General features: G+C 38.8%; 1 protein-coding gene across 1 annotated transcript in view; it reads right to left on the bottom strand.

The window, feature by feature from the left end:
* Positions 1-15,557, bottom strand: part of STK39 (serine/threonine kinase 39) — a 67,774-nt gene extending 52,217 nt beyond the window's left edge. The window contains exons 1-10 of the mRNA XM_026048371.1: positions 15,498-15,557; positions 14,573-14,693; positions 10,655-10,763; positions 9,891-10,032; positions 8,526-8,581; positions 7,231-7,340; positions 7,016-7,117; positions 6,171-6,304; positions 2,990-3,038; positions 2,822-2,887 (exon numbers count right to left, since the gene is read on the bottom strand). Coding sequence (XP_025904156.1) covers positions 2,822-2,887; positions 2,990-3,038; positions 6,171-6,304; positions 7,016-7,117; positions 7,231-7,340; positions 8,526-8,581; positions 9,891-10,032; positions 10,655-10,748 — 753 coding nt within the window. The 5' untranslated portion in view covers positions 10,749-10,763; positions 14,573-14,693; positions 15,498-15,557. The remainder of the gene's footprint in view (positions 1-2,821; positions 2,888-2,989; positions 3,039-6,170; positions 6,305-7,015; positions 7,118-7,230; positions 7,341-8,525; positions 8,582-9,890; positions 10,033-10,654; positions 10,764-14,572; positions 14,694-15,497) is intronic.
* Positions 15,558-15,802: the final 245 nt, after the last annotated feature.

Raw genomic sequence — 15,802 nt, 5'->3', positions numbered from 1 at the left:
ATAGGAATTGCTGCAAGAGGCAGGCTCGAGTTGAGCAGGGCCGGCCACGGCACTGAGGCGAGCGGGTCGGTACCGGCTGCTCCGCATAACCGGGGCTACTGCCGGCGCTCCCGCTTTCCCGCCTTCCCCGCGGCTGCCTGCCCAGCTCTCCCAAGTGCTCCCGTGAATGGAACCCACTGCACAGCGTCACGCTGATGTCTTGTGATTCGCAGCGGTTTGCAGAGAAGCAGGTTCTGCTCAGCAGCAGCAAGGAAGGCTCTTCCTCCCACACAAGTCAACTCCCAAGGTGCCTCAGTATTCTCCTTAGTTACCTGAAGGCAGCTTCCATTTCAAAATCAGCACTACCATAAAACACAAAATGTTGGGCAAGGAAATACACCTACTAAAATGTGATGTATGACTAACATTACAGGATTTTAAACATACACTGTTGGAGTTGGTTAATCTTATCAAATGGAATTTTATACGAGAAACCTCTCCAAAGGCTCGAATGCTTTCCACAAACATACAAGAACACATGTACCTGCTCTCAAGAGCATACAAGCAAATCTGAAATCACATTAGTCAAAACAGTTGCCATGTATTCACTGTAAAGCAACAGCGAAACACGAGAACACTATGCCAAAATGAAAAAGAAAACAAAAAAAAAAGTTAAAATAAATTGAGGCTGGAATTCTGAGCAATAAGGTAAATTAATCCTATGCATGGGAACTGCAAAGGACATTAAGATGCTGCAGGGTAGATTTGATGCTGGTACTAGTAATGGTACAGATCATTAGTTACAAGCATTTCATACCAAGTGCTACAGAAGATAAAGTGGTAATGACAGAAGCGCCTTCTATTTCCTCCCCTAGAAATATTTCTTCTTTCCATTACAAGGGTTAATACTTTCAAGAGTGACCTCTTAGACACCTTATGTAATATGCAACAGTTTAAGCAACCAAACTTTACTTACAAAAGCTTTTTTTAGTTAAAACTGTAGAATTTTGATATATATTTTATAGCATCTTAAAACAGCAACTACACACAAAGCTGTAAGCAAATTAATTTTTTAAATTCCTAATGAATTTTAATAGAGTTCTTTTAAAATTTATTATTTTCACTAGCTAAAAACAATTTTTTTCCATTTTATGCTATAATTAAAAAGTCTTTAAACTATTAATGTCTCTAGCATTTTACAGCTTTATTTTCTTAAAATACATGAGTCACTCCTGACCCAAATTAAAAAAATGTCCAAAGTCACCCAACAAACTATAGCTGGATGGGCATGGTAAATATCATGCATCCCTTCTGTGAATCCATATTTTAAGTTAAATAAACACATACATCTGTATAAGACTGTTAACAAATGGTTCCTACAATTGATCCAAAGACACAGCTGGGAAAGGAATGTCAAGAGGCACTCTATGGAAAATAAAACCAGCACTAAAAGGTGACTAAATTATCAATCCAGTGTTCAAAATGTAAAACAACAACAAAAAGTTTATGTGGGCATTGCTGCCACCACATGGGCAAAAGGCTGAATTGTTCCTCCCCTGCATCTTTCAGATACTGCCTTTCTCAGCATGTTCTCTCTTTTACGGGGCCTCTCCTTAAAGCCCCTCTACCTGAACTACCACAAAGCCTCAGCTCTCCCTCAACTACTTGCATCTGCACAAAGAACGAGGAGCAATTCGAGGTATCACTGAGGTGCCAGTGACAGTCTCTGTAGTTGCTGTCCTATACTCAGGATACAAACACTGGAGAATTACACGGTATTGTCAGAGTATCACTGAGAGGTAACAAGCACCAAGCCAGTTCACTACTAATATCTAAGAAAAGTCTTACAAATATCCCAATATCCACTGGAATAGATGTGTCAAACAAGACTGCACCAGTTTTGCTGAAGCACTCTCTCTACAACACCTTCCCAGAAGGATTGCTTTTGGAAAGATGGACTGAACAGACTCCCCTGTCACCTGCAGAAGGTCAGCAGCCTGAGCGTATTCTTCACACCAAGGGGTCAGCAAGTCCAAGCGTTGAGCATTTAAGTTAAGGAGTTAAATGATCACAGAAAGAGAGCTCCATACACACACACACACACACACACACACACACACACACAGAGATAACATTCACTTACTGTTAGTGCTTACGAACAGTGTCTTGCTCCATATTTGAGTCTTAAAACATCTGTTAATGCCTACTACAAACTCAGTTCTGCTCACCTGAGGGATACACCCACACAAGTGCCAAAGGGACCGAGAATTCCCAGCACACATGCACACACACACAGCATCCCAGGGCTGTGCTTTATCCCAGCCCCTCTCTGATAAGGTCTCACAAACATGAATGACACGGCAGCAATTTGGAAGAATTTGGACACAAGTTCCATATAATTGAGTGTCATATTTTAATGAATCCAAAGAAAAAAAGTAGTCTTTGAATAAAAACCGCTTGCAGTATTTTCATCCTTTCTTTAGGGCACTGAAATGAAGCTACGTATTCTGCAGTTTATGAACCTACATGCTTGCACATCTGTCACTTTTCATTTATACATGCCTTTTATCTGTATCCTGCCAACTAACTGTGGGAGGGGAACACAAAATTGCTTGATGTATGATGATATATATTGTTTTGGCAGAGCAAAAAAAGAAGTCAAAAAGCCCCAAGGCTTCCTGGAAAAAGTTTAGCTAAAGAAATCAATCATTCAAGAGTCGCTGTCTCTGAAGGAGTCCAAGAGAACAGAATCATCACAACTCAACTATCATGCAAGGCCACCAAACAGGCCTCACTTTCCCCTGCATCTTACAGCCTAGGGAGCCACAGGGACTGCACTTACCTTTTTTGCTCTTTGTGCTATATTAGGCGTTCTAGTGAGAAGCTTTTCAATCAGGTATTCTCTATTCTGCAAAATCAACATTTGACAAGTTAAAATCAACACAAGGAAAGAAAATTCATGTAGATTTTAAGGCAGAGCAAAATTTACTTGTAGGGTTAAACGTTTTACCTTGGCTTTCTGGAAAAATTTGCATTTTAAAAGTTCTGCTGCTGTGGGCCTGAAAGATCAATAATAAATTAGAACAGAAAACAAAGACCCCTCTCAGTGAATACAGCACAGGACGTTAGTTACATGGTACGCCTCTAATACTTCTGAATTAGTACTGTATGAAGGGGAAAGGAAGGGCAATAGCTACAGAATTAATTCTTGCGTACTCACCACACATCAAAAAAAATTAAGTTCCCCTATGGCAAAAATACTGAAAAAAAAAGTGCCTAAAATTGCCAGTTTTCCCCCTTTTTATCCCTCAACACAGATGCATTTTATCCTTACAATACACCAAAAAAAAAAAAAAAAAAAAAAAAAAAATCAGGTAACGTGTGCTTCCCTAAATGACTCCATCGGTGCAACTGAACATCACAGCAACTGAACGTCACAGCAACTGCTCTCCAGAGATATAAAAGGGTAATTATATTTTCGAAACAGTAGTATCAATATCTGCATTTACTTCGGTGACATGAGCAGCTATGCACATGGGATTACACTGACACCATTAAGACAATACATAAACAAATGAACAAAAAGCCCTCGAATTGTTATCAGCCGTGTCTTCCAGTAGACAAGTAAAATACAAATGAACAGCTGTCAGGTCAAAAACTTAGACATTGCACATTTGCTTAGAGTCTTCTTCTGCTCTCTTTATTTTCACCATCCTCAATCTTTGAAGTTTTCCACATCTCCTGAAACGATTCCAACGACAATACGCATCTCTGCTAACTTTAGGGATCTAAAATGTTACCTACCTAACTCATGCCACCCTCAGACTCAGCTAGAATCCTCCAAGGTTTGTATTTTTTTTCCACTAGGAGCCCAGACCACTACCCAACACTAGTTTCAAGATGGCTAAACTTAAGACAGGATGAAATCTCCAAGACTCTCCATTTCTAAATAAATAAAAGCAAGAGAGCATGGATTAATGCATGGATAGTTTGGATTAGGTCAGACAGAGGGAAGCTTCCATATGGAAAAAGTCTGAACAAAAATCAAAATTTGAACTCATTTGTCACTGTGCCTATTTCAACAAGTGAAGAAAGCAGTATGTGTATATATGTGTATATATAAATTTCTTTCCCAATACAAACAACATAACTCCTGGCATTAACAAAAAAACAACTAGTTTAGACACAGTAACTGCAGATAGTGTTTGTTCTCCCAAAGCAAGAGATTTGAAGGGTTCTTAGGGGAGACTACCAGATGAAACAGTAATTCGCCCGTAAACCCCAGACAGGCACAGTGGAAGGGGAAATTTTAAGAGAAATAAGATCTTGTGACATGCTTTAAAATTTAAACTAAATTCAAATTTTAAGACAAGCTTTAATGATTCATAACCATCACACCTTGTAACAGGGATAGAAACAGTTAAATGCTAGATTTTTGGTCAAGTTTTATCCCAACTCATATTCTCCATTGCTCCACTATGGTTTATATTAGATAACTCGTCTGGTCTGGAAGGAGTTTCTGGCCCCATTTCTGGGCCCACACAGGCCACGGCTGCGAGTTAGAGTGGAGGACTGTAATACACATACAGTGACCTGAGAAGAGCACCTCATCTCCCCAGCCCTAAGGAAAACATTGTGCTGGGAGAGGCAGCAGTGCAGCACCAATCCTGCATTTCTCATGAAGAGCAGGTGTTTCTCCCAGACTTGTCACAGTGACTCTGAAGCATCTCTGAGCAGAATTAACTACCCCTTGAGGAGAAACATTAGCATTTGGTCAACAGCACTGACCAAACAGCCTAAGGACACTGGCTCCCAGCCTGGGACCTCATCACCTGTCTGCAGGGCTAGGTTGGCTCAAGTCCCTCACGAGCATGAAGATACTCATCTGCTACTACACTAACGTTTCAACACTGACATCTTAGCCACAGATCAGGTAACTTTTGGCATTAGGCATTCAAGGAGGGAAAGAAAACCATTTTAATTATTTACTACTTATGTTTTCATACCAATGTAATCCTGCCCTGAAAATTTCTGGCTACCAGAAATTGAAAAGCAGCTTGATTATCCAGACGCATTTCCTTCTTATCATAAGCAGTCAGTGAACTGTAAGCTTAAAGCATCAGAATTTGCTACTAATAAGCCCAACTGTACAAGGCCTAGGAATCTGAAAATAGTACACAAATGATCTGCCAATCTAAAATATGAATTTGAGGATTTCAAGAAGTTAACGATGTTGCCATGTAATTTATATTCTTTTCTCCTAACTACATTTGCAGTCACCTTTTCAACCTGACTCACTAAAACAGCATTCGGACTCACACTAGTGAAATCAAGTTACACATCATTAGAGAGAACACAGTACTGAGTCAGGATGGCTCTGTCAGAGGAATCTCTTTTCCTGTAATAGCATTTCTAAAACTTTTCAAAGAAAGAGGTGATATATCAAATAACATCAGGAAGCAATATTAACTACAGAAAGTGCTTCTTGCACTTCCCTCTTCAAAAAAAAATCTATAAAAATTGGATTGCACAAAAATAAAGGAATAACTCTGAAATCTTGAAATCTGAATATTAGTTTTGGATGAGACAGCTTAACATTTCATTATCTTAGAAATCCAAATCTCTAAAAACACATTAAGATAGATCAAAAAGATGTTACCCCAACATGACTCTGCAGTCACAGGAGGAAAATTCTAAACAAACTTGCAATCTTCTGCTTTACATTACAAAAATAAGTAATTTTCTCTGGAATTCTAAAGTATTAAAATCATTTCACAAAATGGAACAAAAAATCAACAAATATATATGTAATATAAAGGTCAAATGGTCAATCTGTTTGGCTATGCACCATTTTTTTTGATCAAAGAAAACACTCTTGCTAGATCTATGCGTAGTATCAAGATTGGTATTTTACCTACCTCGGACAAGAATACAAGATACAGAGGAAGGGCTTTTGCTTGATTAGCACTGAGTTTAACAGCAAATTTAAATATGAGTAAATAAGGATAATAATCCAGAAGAAAACCTAAACAACAGTTAGAGGCAATTGCTTCTCCTTAGATGAAGATGGCTAAAGGCTGATTTTCAGAAATTTTAATCAGAAGCTTAAAGTTATGTAAAAGCACTGAGACTTTCAGGAATCTGTATATATATAAAAGTTAATTCTACTGTATGTGACAATAACGTCCTACCTTTTGGAAGGATCTTTCTGAAGGCATAGTGAAATTAGTTTTCTAAAGGATTTGCCATACTTTTTCATCATCTCCTTGTCCTCTACACCCGTCTCTAAAGTAGGAGGGTCATTTTGCAGTGTTAGCATTAACACCTACAGCAAACCCAAACAGAAAATAGGTGCTGTAAGCTTCACTGTTAACTTAGTACAAAAAAATACGGAAATAAAAACACTATCAAGTTACTAATTAATTTATTTTGAAAAGATTAATTTCACTTTTAAATGGTAATTTAGAAACTAAGCTTTCTGATCCAACAAACAGCACAACAGTCTTCTGCTATCTTCAAAAATAAACACCAGGTAACAGGACTGCAATCTCATATAATCACTTCCAAACTTTACTAAAACACCTATAATCTTATCCTGTTTTAAGGACTGATGGGTGAAAACAAAGGAAAAGACATCAAGAAAACAAGTGAAAATACAATGAGTGCAGCTCATCTTTCTACCTTTAGCAGTAATGTTCATTTATCTTTTTTAATTAAAAAATGAAATACAACTAACAACACTAATATACTAATAACAAAGCCCTAGAGTCCGATTTTGTAGCTCTACATCTTGCACATCACTTCTCATGCAGCTTCCAATATACTACCTCCACCAATACCTGCCCCTATAAATAAATATATATGAGGGAAAAGGAGCAGGAGCCTACAAATTTAGTCTACTTTCAGTCATTTTCCAAGCAAGACTCATCTGCTCATCTTTTCAAGAATGAACAATCTACTAAAAAGAAATTCAAATGCACTGGCCAATCTGAGGCCTGGAACCCTTCAGCATTATGCAATGAAAAGCAATAGTTACTTTCATAGGAGGGTATTTGTGGTAAGGTGCTGCTCCTGTTGCTAGTTCAATGGCTGTTATCCCAAAACTCCACATATCAGCCTTGAAGTCATAGCCTCTCACCTGGAATAGAACCAGACAGAAAACAAGATGATGGTACCTTAAGCTCTGAAAGCCAAAGACCAAATTTTTTTTGTTTGTTTTGTTTTGTTTTGCTTTTTAAGCAGTAGGAATACCTGCTCCATCACTTCAGGGGCCATCCAACACGGAGTGCCGACAAATGTTTTCCTCACTTTGTTACGAGTAACGTCACCTCCTGTTGCTAAAAATGCACTAACACCAAAATCTGGGAGGGAGGGGAAAAAATTTTAATCAATTAAACCACCACTAACAAGGCAAAGATTTTACATTTTAAAAGTCTACTTATAGATATTCACTACTGCACAGACTACCTATGTTTCGTGATACTCTATTCTTGAAGTAGTGTGAAATAAAGTAGAGTTATCACTAAAACATCCCTCAGGCTTAACCTTTAGGCTAACCATTAGCTCATGAGCTCATGTCTCATGAGCTACGGCTACAGACCCCAATATGCCTGTCATTTCCTCTTTCCAAATGCTCACTTTGAGATAAGACTTGAGTCTGCTATTAAAAGATAAGGAGCTACATGCAGTATAATTACTAAATCTTAATGAAGTTTGCACAAATGTTTCTCATCTACCTATGTATAAATATTTCTTCCTTAAATTATCAGCAGAGATTACATAACTAGTAGTTACAGTACATTGAGGTGCAGGACAACAATCAAATAAAAGAGAAAGACTAATGAACACAAAGATTACATGGTTCTACCAGTAAGAAAATGCCAGAAGGTAATGACCAAAAGTACCAAGCATCCACTTTGCTTTGCTTTGTTAAGGCAGTGATACAAAAAATGGAAGAATGTCAGACTGACATTTCAACAAGCTTTAGTGTGTGATTATCAGTTGTTCCACTAGCAACAGCCCAAACCAACAAGGACATAAATTTAATACTGCGGTTTTCAACTAAAGTTCTGACATAATCTGATATGGGAAGAGTGTTGCACAAAGATGCATTTCAAATATCAACTACATGAGATATGAGGTTTGAGAAACCTTTGGTCTTACTCAGTACTTAAGCTCCTGTATTAAGAAGACCAAATAATTTGATTGTTATGACTGCTACTCAAGAAGAATATAGATACATTCAGAGGTTATTTAGGATGCTATAAAAGACACTGTCTGCACTCAGCTTTTCAACTACCGATGAAAGACTAATGGTAGAAATGAAGGAAGAAAGTGTTAGAAGGACATAAAATGAATCCTGATGTATTTGATTGAAAACTGAAAAATAACACATAATTTCCTAAGCAACTATTATTAGCTAAGCATTCTGAAGCCTGAAACAGGACAACTTGCAGAAATAACTACTACATAGAAGAATACTCTAAAAGTATCCTTCAGTTTCCATTTTGTTTTATTTAGCCATTACACTTTCACCACTGCCTCACCTGCTATCTGTACAGAGCCATCTTCACCGAGAAGAATATTGCCAGCTTTCAAATCTCTAAAACACATAAACAAAGAGTTACTTTCAGGTCTGAAATACATATAGGTACATATTCTACATTAAAAGAGAAAACAACCACCAATACCTATATGTATTAACTTCATACTAGCGTTTGAAATTTCAAAAGGTAAAAAAAGGAATTAAAGCATTGAATTTAACTATTTTACAATAAAACAGGTTTTTTGGTTTTTTTTTTTTTCCTTCTTCTCTTCATTGCATTCTTTTTAAGGTGCTTTAGGAAGAGACCAGGAGAATTCCCAATTTCCCATCTCAAAAAGTTCTGTTATCCTTAAAAACTAACGAATGTTTGTTTTGCAACAGTCTCAGCTTAATAGAAGACTACAAATAAAAGTCTGCAGCTGATCTTTAGCATTCCAGACCAGAAGCCAATATAATTCTTTTTTATTTCTCCATTTATCTCAATTTTCTCTCTGCAAAAAGAGGAAATATTTCTTGATTTACATCACAGGTAAATCATTTATAAGATGTGACACAAGAAGTGTGTCACATCAGAGAGCCATTCCTTGTGCTGCATCTGCACCACCTCCATTCTCAGAGTTTGGACTGCAACGCTCTGGGCTTTGTCTAAAACGAGGTCTCGTGAAAGACCAGCACCTGAAACAGAGAGCCTGCTGGAGCACCCTCCCTTAAAAGGCAAATTGATCTCAGTAAAACTAATGAGGTAAGTTAAAATATAGTCCAAAGAGTGGACACAACCTGGATCACTACAGCAGACATGTACAAATGAGGCTGAGGGATCTGCACAGTTTACATATATAGTACAGGCTTTATAGAAGCAAGTGAAGAGAGAACCAGAACGAGGCGCATATGAGTCGACAGCCCTTTCCTGCACCAAACCTGCTCCTCGTACGGTCATGAAGGGCTGCAGAATTGTATTAGATGCTACCTATTATCAGGAAAACAAAGTTCACTTACACAGTAGTACCTGAGCAACCAAGGTTATGGCCTTACTGTGCAACATGATGCACAAGGCAGAAATTGTGGCACTTATTAAATTCAGATTAGATATTAGGAGTACCCACAGTCAGAGCTATACAGACCACAGTTTTTATAGACTTAGTGCAGTGAAAACCTCTTCTATGAAGGAGATAAGATAAAAAACAGACTAGTGCAAAGTACTACTGAAACTTCAGTACATCTTCTACCTGAACATTATCATTGTTGATTATCAAATATTGATATTTACAGTATGCAAAAGGCAAAACAATTTGCTTAGTTAAGTAACAGTAGCTTACCAGTATCAAGAAAGACTATAGATGCTTTTCATGGTCTGTTTATTCCTTACCTGTGAATTTGCCCATTCCTGTGTAGGTAGTCTAACCCCTCCAAAACTTCTTTAAGAATTGTTGCTATTATTGGTTCTTCAAGGACACCATTTTTGTGTTCTCCTCTATTGACAATATACTTTATGATATCAAGCATTGACCCTACATTGCAGACACAAGGGATGAAAAAAGGCATACAATATAGCTTCATCATACTGGACTCTTGCAGAAGTTATATAGTATTTCTTTAATCTTTCCATGCTACTCCAATTTAAATTTTTACATCTATGTGCAAAGGCCTCAACTAGTTGGCTCTGAATAAAGCACACAACTATCTGATTAAATGGAAAAGTAAAGCAATGCTTTCTAATGGAATATTGAGTGAAGTATTCCTAACAAAGATCTGCTAACAGAAATCGCATTGCTAAGTTTCCATCTATTAAAAAGTCCAAAATATCCCACATTTAACCATATAATCAGATTTATTTCTGACAAAGTCCATGGGTTTTTTTTGTTGTTGTTGCTGTTGTTTTTACTTATAACTCAAAACAGGCAAACAAACAAACCCCAGTGACTATATGGGTAGAATAGCTTTCCTTATCATTAACCATACATAAACTTAAGCTCACACATTCCTGCTGTATCATTCAACATGCCTCTGTGGTTCATCTCATATAGTCTCCCTCTTCTGTCCTTGGTTGGTATAGGTCAATTAATTCAAATAAGACACAAATATCACAAAATTTATATTCTTACCTCTAATTAGATAAAAAGAGTAACTTACCACCACTTAACAGCTTCATAACCAGCCAAAGTTCATCCTTCACCACAAAAGAAGTGTAATAGGTCACCACATTGGGGTGATTGCATTGACTCATGGCTTGAATTTCTTTCTGTAAGAAATACAAAGCCCAGCATAATACAGCCAGCTGTCAGTTCTGCTTGCACAAAGTGAAAGTTTAATCGATAACTGTACAGTGCTGTTACAGCACTGCAATAAGCACAAAATACGCATCAAGGCACCAAAACATTTTAATTTACTTTAAATCTACATGCAAGACAAAACATATTGCAAGGAACGCAAGGGAAGTTTGGCCAGGAGACACAAACATAACTGCATCTTTTTTCTTCTTAGCACAGCAGAGAAATTGTTAAAGTTCCAAGTTCAGAGTGAGCAATGAAATATAAGGAGTCTCCAAGAGCTGGAGGTAGAGAAAGACCGGGTAACAGAACTTAAGGGACAATCAAAACCTTCTGCCTCTCCTGTTCAAAAAAGGATTCAGAAACAGTAGATAGGGCAGAGGGAGAGAAGAAGGAAGAGGCTGTAGGACACGATGGACAGCATCCCTGGCTCTGCTTTCTGGCTGGCGAGGCACACACCACAGAGCCAAGCAAGCAGACGGAAGTGCAAGAGGTAAAAGCAACATTACAGATTGAGAGGAAAACTCAGAGGAAACAATTGAGTAGAGGAACATACAGCCACCAACAGATGCACGACATGGCACTGCCAAGTAACCCCATCTGCAACACACCACAGCTGTACACAGCAAGAATGAAAGCCTTGTATTCAAGTGTTTGAGTCCTCTTCTATTCAGTTTCACAAAATTTATTTGTTAACACCTTTCAGGCAAGCCCACAGCGCTCTGAATTCCCTACATAGCGGCCTTCAGGTCTCCTTTGGACTGCAGGGTTTGGCCTCACAGCAATTCATGCTGCCCCTGCCTGTCACCAGCCACGAGGCCAGGGGACCCGCTGCTGGAGAGTGGGGCAGCCCCGCTAGACACACACCAGCCTGTTCCACCGCCCCTCGCCCCCCGAAACAGCAGGGCCTGGGGCTGTTCCCTATCAGGAAGATTAAAGCTGCCACAGATGCTGCTGTCTACTTAAAGCCTCATTTCAGTGAATACTTTTAAAGATTTTCTTTGTTGGTTATTTGCAGTGTAAGTGAAATCACGTGACAGCAGCTTTCCAATGCAGTCTTACTCACTGCATTAAAGACTCCTAATAACCACTAAAAACTATGATGAGATTAAATTATGCTGTAGTATGACATATCTCAGAGGTCTCCCTGGACTGCCTCCCAGCTCTGAACTACATAAGAAGGAATGTCTGTGTGCCCATGCAACAAGCCTAACTGATCAATTCACAAAATAATATTTTTAGAGAGAAAGCAGAGGGAAAAGCAGTGAAGAAACATGCTACACATTTCTCCTTCTCAGCAGATGTGTCAGCTTAAACTCAGGTCAAACTACTCAGGATTTTAATTCAGTTTTCCCTAACAAATCCTAACTGCAACACTTCCCCTCTTTATTTCATTTCTTATATTACTTTATTGTTTTGCAAATGCTGGTAACATCACAAGGGCTGACAAAGGCTGTTTGTTGTCACCAGGCAAAGATACATTCAATCTCTTTTATGCATACATGAATAGTACAGAAACGTAACTAGCGGCTTGAACTCAACTTCACAGTCTTTAACTGAAAAGTGCTTTAAGTATTTTTGCTACCCACATGAAACACAGAAAAAAAATCTGCAATTAGAGTAACTGTGGCCAAAGACACCTTATTTCTCAGGTTTAGAGACTGTTCCAAATCAAGACCCAGCAAAAAACAAAACACACACAGGTTAAAAGTTAGCCTCCTTTTGGCCAGGTTATTTCCAATCTAGTTTCACGGATAGGTCACACAAAGATGTGTGTCAGCATTAAGGGCAGGTGCCATCTAACAAGCAGCTGCAAGACAACTATTTTTGGTGGCCGTGCTAACTTGCGGCATTCGCAGGCACGGGGCCCAGCCGCAAGCGAACAGGCCGACACCTCGCTTGTGTCTATTTCCTCAGGACCTGCCTCACGGGCACCTGGCATGTGGCACCTCGGAGGCACTGGTCGTAAAACGCAAGGGGCTCTTTCAAGGAGCCAGCCTGGAAGGGCTACCCTTAGCACAGTCTCAAATGTTCACTGGTGAAGGAGAGATTTCCCTGGCCATAGGTCTGTCAGGGCCTGTAGATAAAAGCCTTTATTTTACTTCTTCCTCCTTTATTTTACTTCCACCAAACAACTTCAGGAGTTTCCTATTTATCTGACAGTACTGCATTGTATCAGCCAAGCTTACACAAGGATACAAGAGCTCCTCTTTGATAACAGATATTATTTGTCCACTGTCTAAAAGACATTAAGCACAGCAACGTACAGCTGGATTACTGATGAAACAAACATTAAGTAGTAGTTCAAATCAGCATTTACTCATTTTATTCCTGAGTTTATCATCTTTCTTAAAACTCTATGAGCAAGTTATTCTGTAAATTTTATTTCTTTAAGATTAAGGATAAGGGCATTCCTTAAGATAAAGCAGTCAGGGTAATATTAAAGACAGGAACTTTTCCTTGGCTTGCAGAGTTAAGTTACATTTAGCTTACAATAGTGAGAACACAGGACAATGCAGGAAATCGAGTATTGAATTTCAGGAGTTTGGCAGCTTATGTAACCTTGGTATTATTTAAACTCCCTCCCCCACGGCCTTGCTATTTTAATTGACAACAGCCCAAACGCTAAGTCTGCTTACGCGGGCATCAGCCTTGCTGCATTTCCATTTCTCTAAGGCCACTGAGCGGAGGATTTGTCAGGAGTGACTTTGCACATCATAAAGCAAGCACTCATCAGCAGGATTTTACAGAACAGCATGTTTGGGAACAGTTTTGGAAAATCCTTATGCCAAAGAAGGCTGTTCCATCAGAAAAAGTAATGATTAAAAACAATAGATTCAAAATCATGTTAAAAAAAAATCAAAATCAGGAGCATTGTAAGTATGAATTTAAATAAGAGTGCTTACACAAGTATAACAATATTTTTAAGATAGATTTATTCTGACTGGGTTTTATTCTAGAGATTTCTAAATTTTGTTTAAAAAAATAATTTATGCCCTTTTCCAGAATAATCTATTTCCCCCAGGGATAAGAAGTTTTAGTTATATGTGTGCGCACATGCATGCATACATCTATAAGATAAAAATATCCTATGTGGCCTTTCACTTACCCTTCTAAAGCAATCCTATCAACTCAGAGAGCCAGAACTTACGTTCAGATCAATACAGATTAACAATTAAAAGAAAACATCTGAACACAGCAAAGCAGATATTGACTTAGATTAAAAAATGATGGGACAGTCACCTTTGTATGAAAAGATAACAACGTAGGATCAGAAGTTCAAGATTTATGGCCTGGTGTCAAATTGTAGCTATGTCTTTTTATCACCTGGATATTTCTTTTGAAGTTTCAGTAGCTTTATCTGTTTTTTTTTCCTGTAACATTTTTTAATTCTTAGTTTCCACCATTAATTCAAATTCTGCTAAAAAAAATCTGAAACAATGAAGTGTGATCATTTTATTTTGCTTTATGACAGGGTTGGTAGTCTTACAAAAATGTTCTTTATGGGCCATAGGTATTAATACATCACATACAGCCTCACCTCGGGCTGCTCTCTCTTAGCCACAGTTCAGAGCTACACTTATCCTTTGGGTTTAGTTGAAACCTCCCTACCTCCATGGTAGGCAGATTTCACTGTCAAGGCCCTCTGAAAACACAACAACATCTCATACAAGCTGGTACGTAAACTGAGGGCAAATGCCACCAATCACCAGGGGAAGAGCATTTTGGGTCCTCCACTGCAAACAAGCCATTTGTTCTGAAGAAACTAGATGGACCATACCCTCTGTATCAAATTCAAGATATCTTTTGAACTGGCAATTCCCTGCTGAGGAGATCATTTCCTTCAGAGGCAGGAATTTCTGCATTAGAAAAAGCCCACAGTCTCTAGGCAGTAGTATAACCTGTGGAACAGAAGAGAGTGTTCTCACTTTTAGAATGGTTTTGCATCTCTGTTTTCCTGCCTATCTATAAATAAGCATTAGGCTCATAAAAACCTGACTAGGAATGACAGAAAGCAACAAGTTTAACTTTTAAGTTCTTTGTAACTTTTCTGGATTGTTACAGTAAGTGCAGAGGGAAAACTCTTGCATTTCCTTTTACAAAGAGCATCCTGCAGGTGCCTTCCTCCTTTGCTCAGTGTCCCACACAGACAGCACCACTCCTGGGATCTGTCACTGCCTGGCAGACATTGCTGTGTGGTGGGTTACCCTTGTGTGCAGCCACATAGCCTTTCTCACCCCAGCCTTCCCTCTCCAAAACGCTATCATTACAGAAATATTCCAACTAGTTTTTGCCCCCCCCCCCTTTTTTTTTGGTGCTTTAGACATTTTAAGAAAACCTATTAAGTTTTACTGTTTTATTTTAATTAGTCTTTACACAAATTAAAATACACCTTTCCTCTTTAGTAAGAAATGTAAGACAACCGTAGTGCAGCCCCTCAAAAAACTAGTCTCCAGAAAGCAAGGTTGAGGTTCTTCCTAGAGCTCTCAACAGGTGGTTAACGCACAGGATTCCAATTTGTTCTCTTCTTTGTAGGGCATTGGGGAGCACATATTTGTCTGATACATTTTAGAGCAAGGTATCTTTCCTTCGGATTATTGAGTCCTTTTCCCCCCACACTAATATGCTCTCACTCTAACACCAAGCAAAATCAAGATCAAGCAGTAGATTGTCTCCCTACAAAATGTTCTCTCTGGTTTACTTACGAGTAGCTCATCCATACTGGTCTGACACTTCTCTAAGTTGATCCTCTTTATTGCTACACGTTCTTGCCTGGGTTTGCATAGCGCTGCCTGGACAACTGCTGTCGCACCACTACCTGGAAAAAGGCAGAAGAGGAACATGGACTTAATGTGACAGGAATTCCCACCAGTGCCCAGCACAAGAACCCAGCATGGACCAAGAACTGAAGAAGCCTCTGTGGGGCCTTTCTCAGCCTTTCCGGCACGCGCAGCAGCAGGGCAGCTTGCGCACTGCTCACAGCAGAAGAAAGGCTCTCCAGCTCAGAGAC

Source organism: Nothoprocta perdicaria, unplaced genomic scaffold (assembly GCF_003342845.1).
Source record: "Nothoprocta perdicaria isolate Ctin4 unplaced genomic scaffold, notPer1 scaffold_0, whole genome shotgun sequence".
In the NCBI taxonomy this organism is placed as follows: Eukaryota; Metazoa; Chordata; class Aves; order Tinamiformes; family Tinamidae; genus Nothoprocta; species Nothoprocta perdicaria.
Note: the sequence above shows the minus strand (reverse complement) of the source record. Positions and strands in the feature narration are given on the sequence as shown.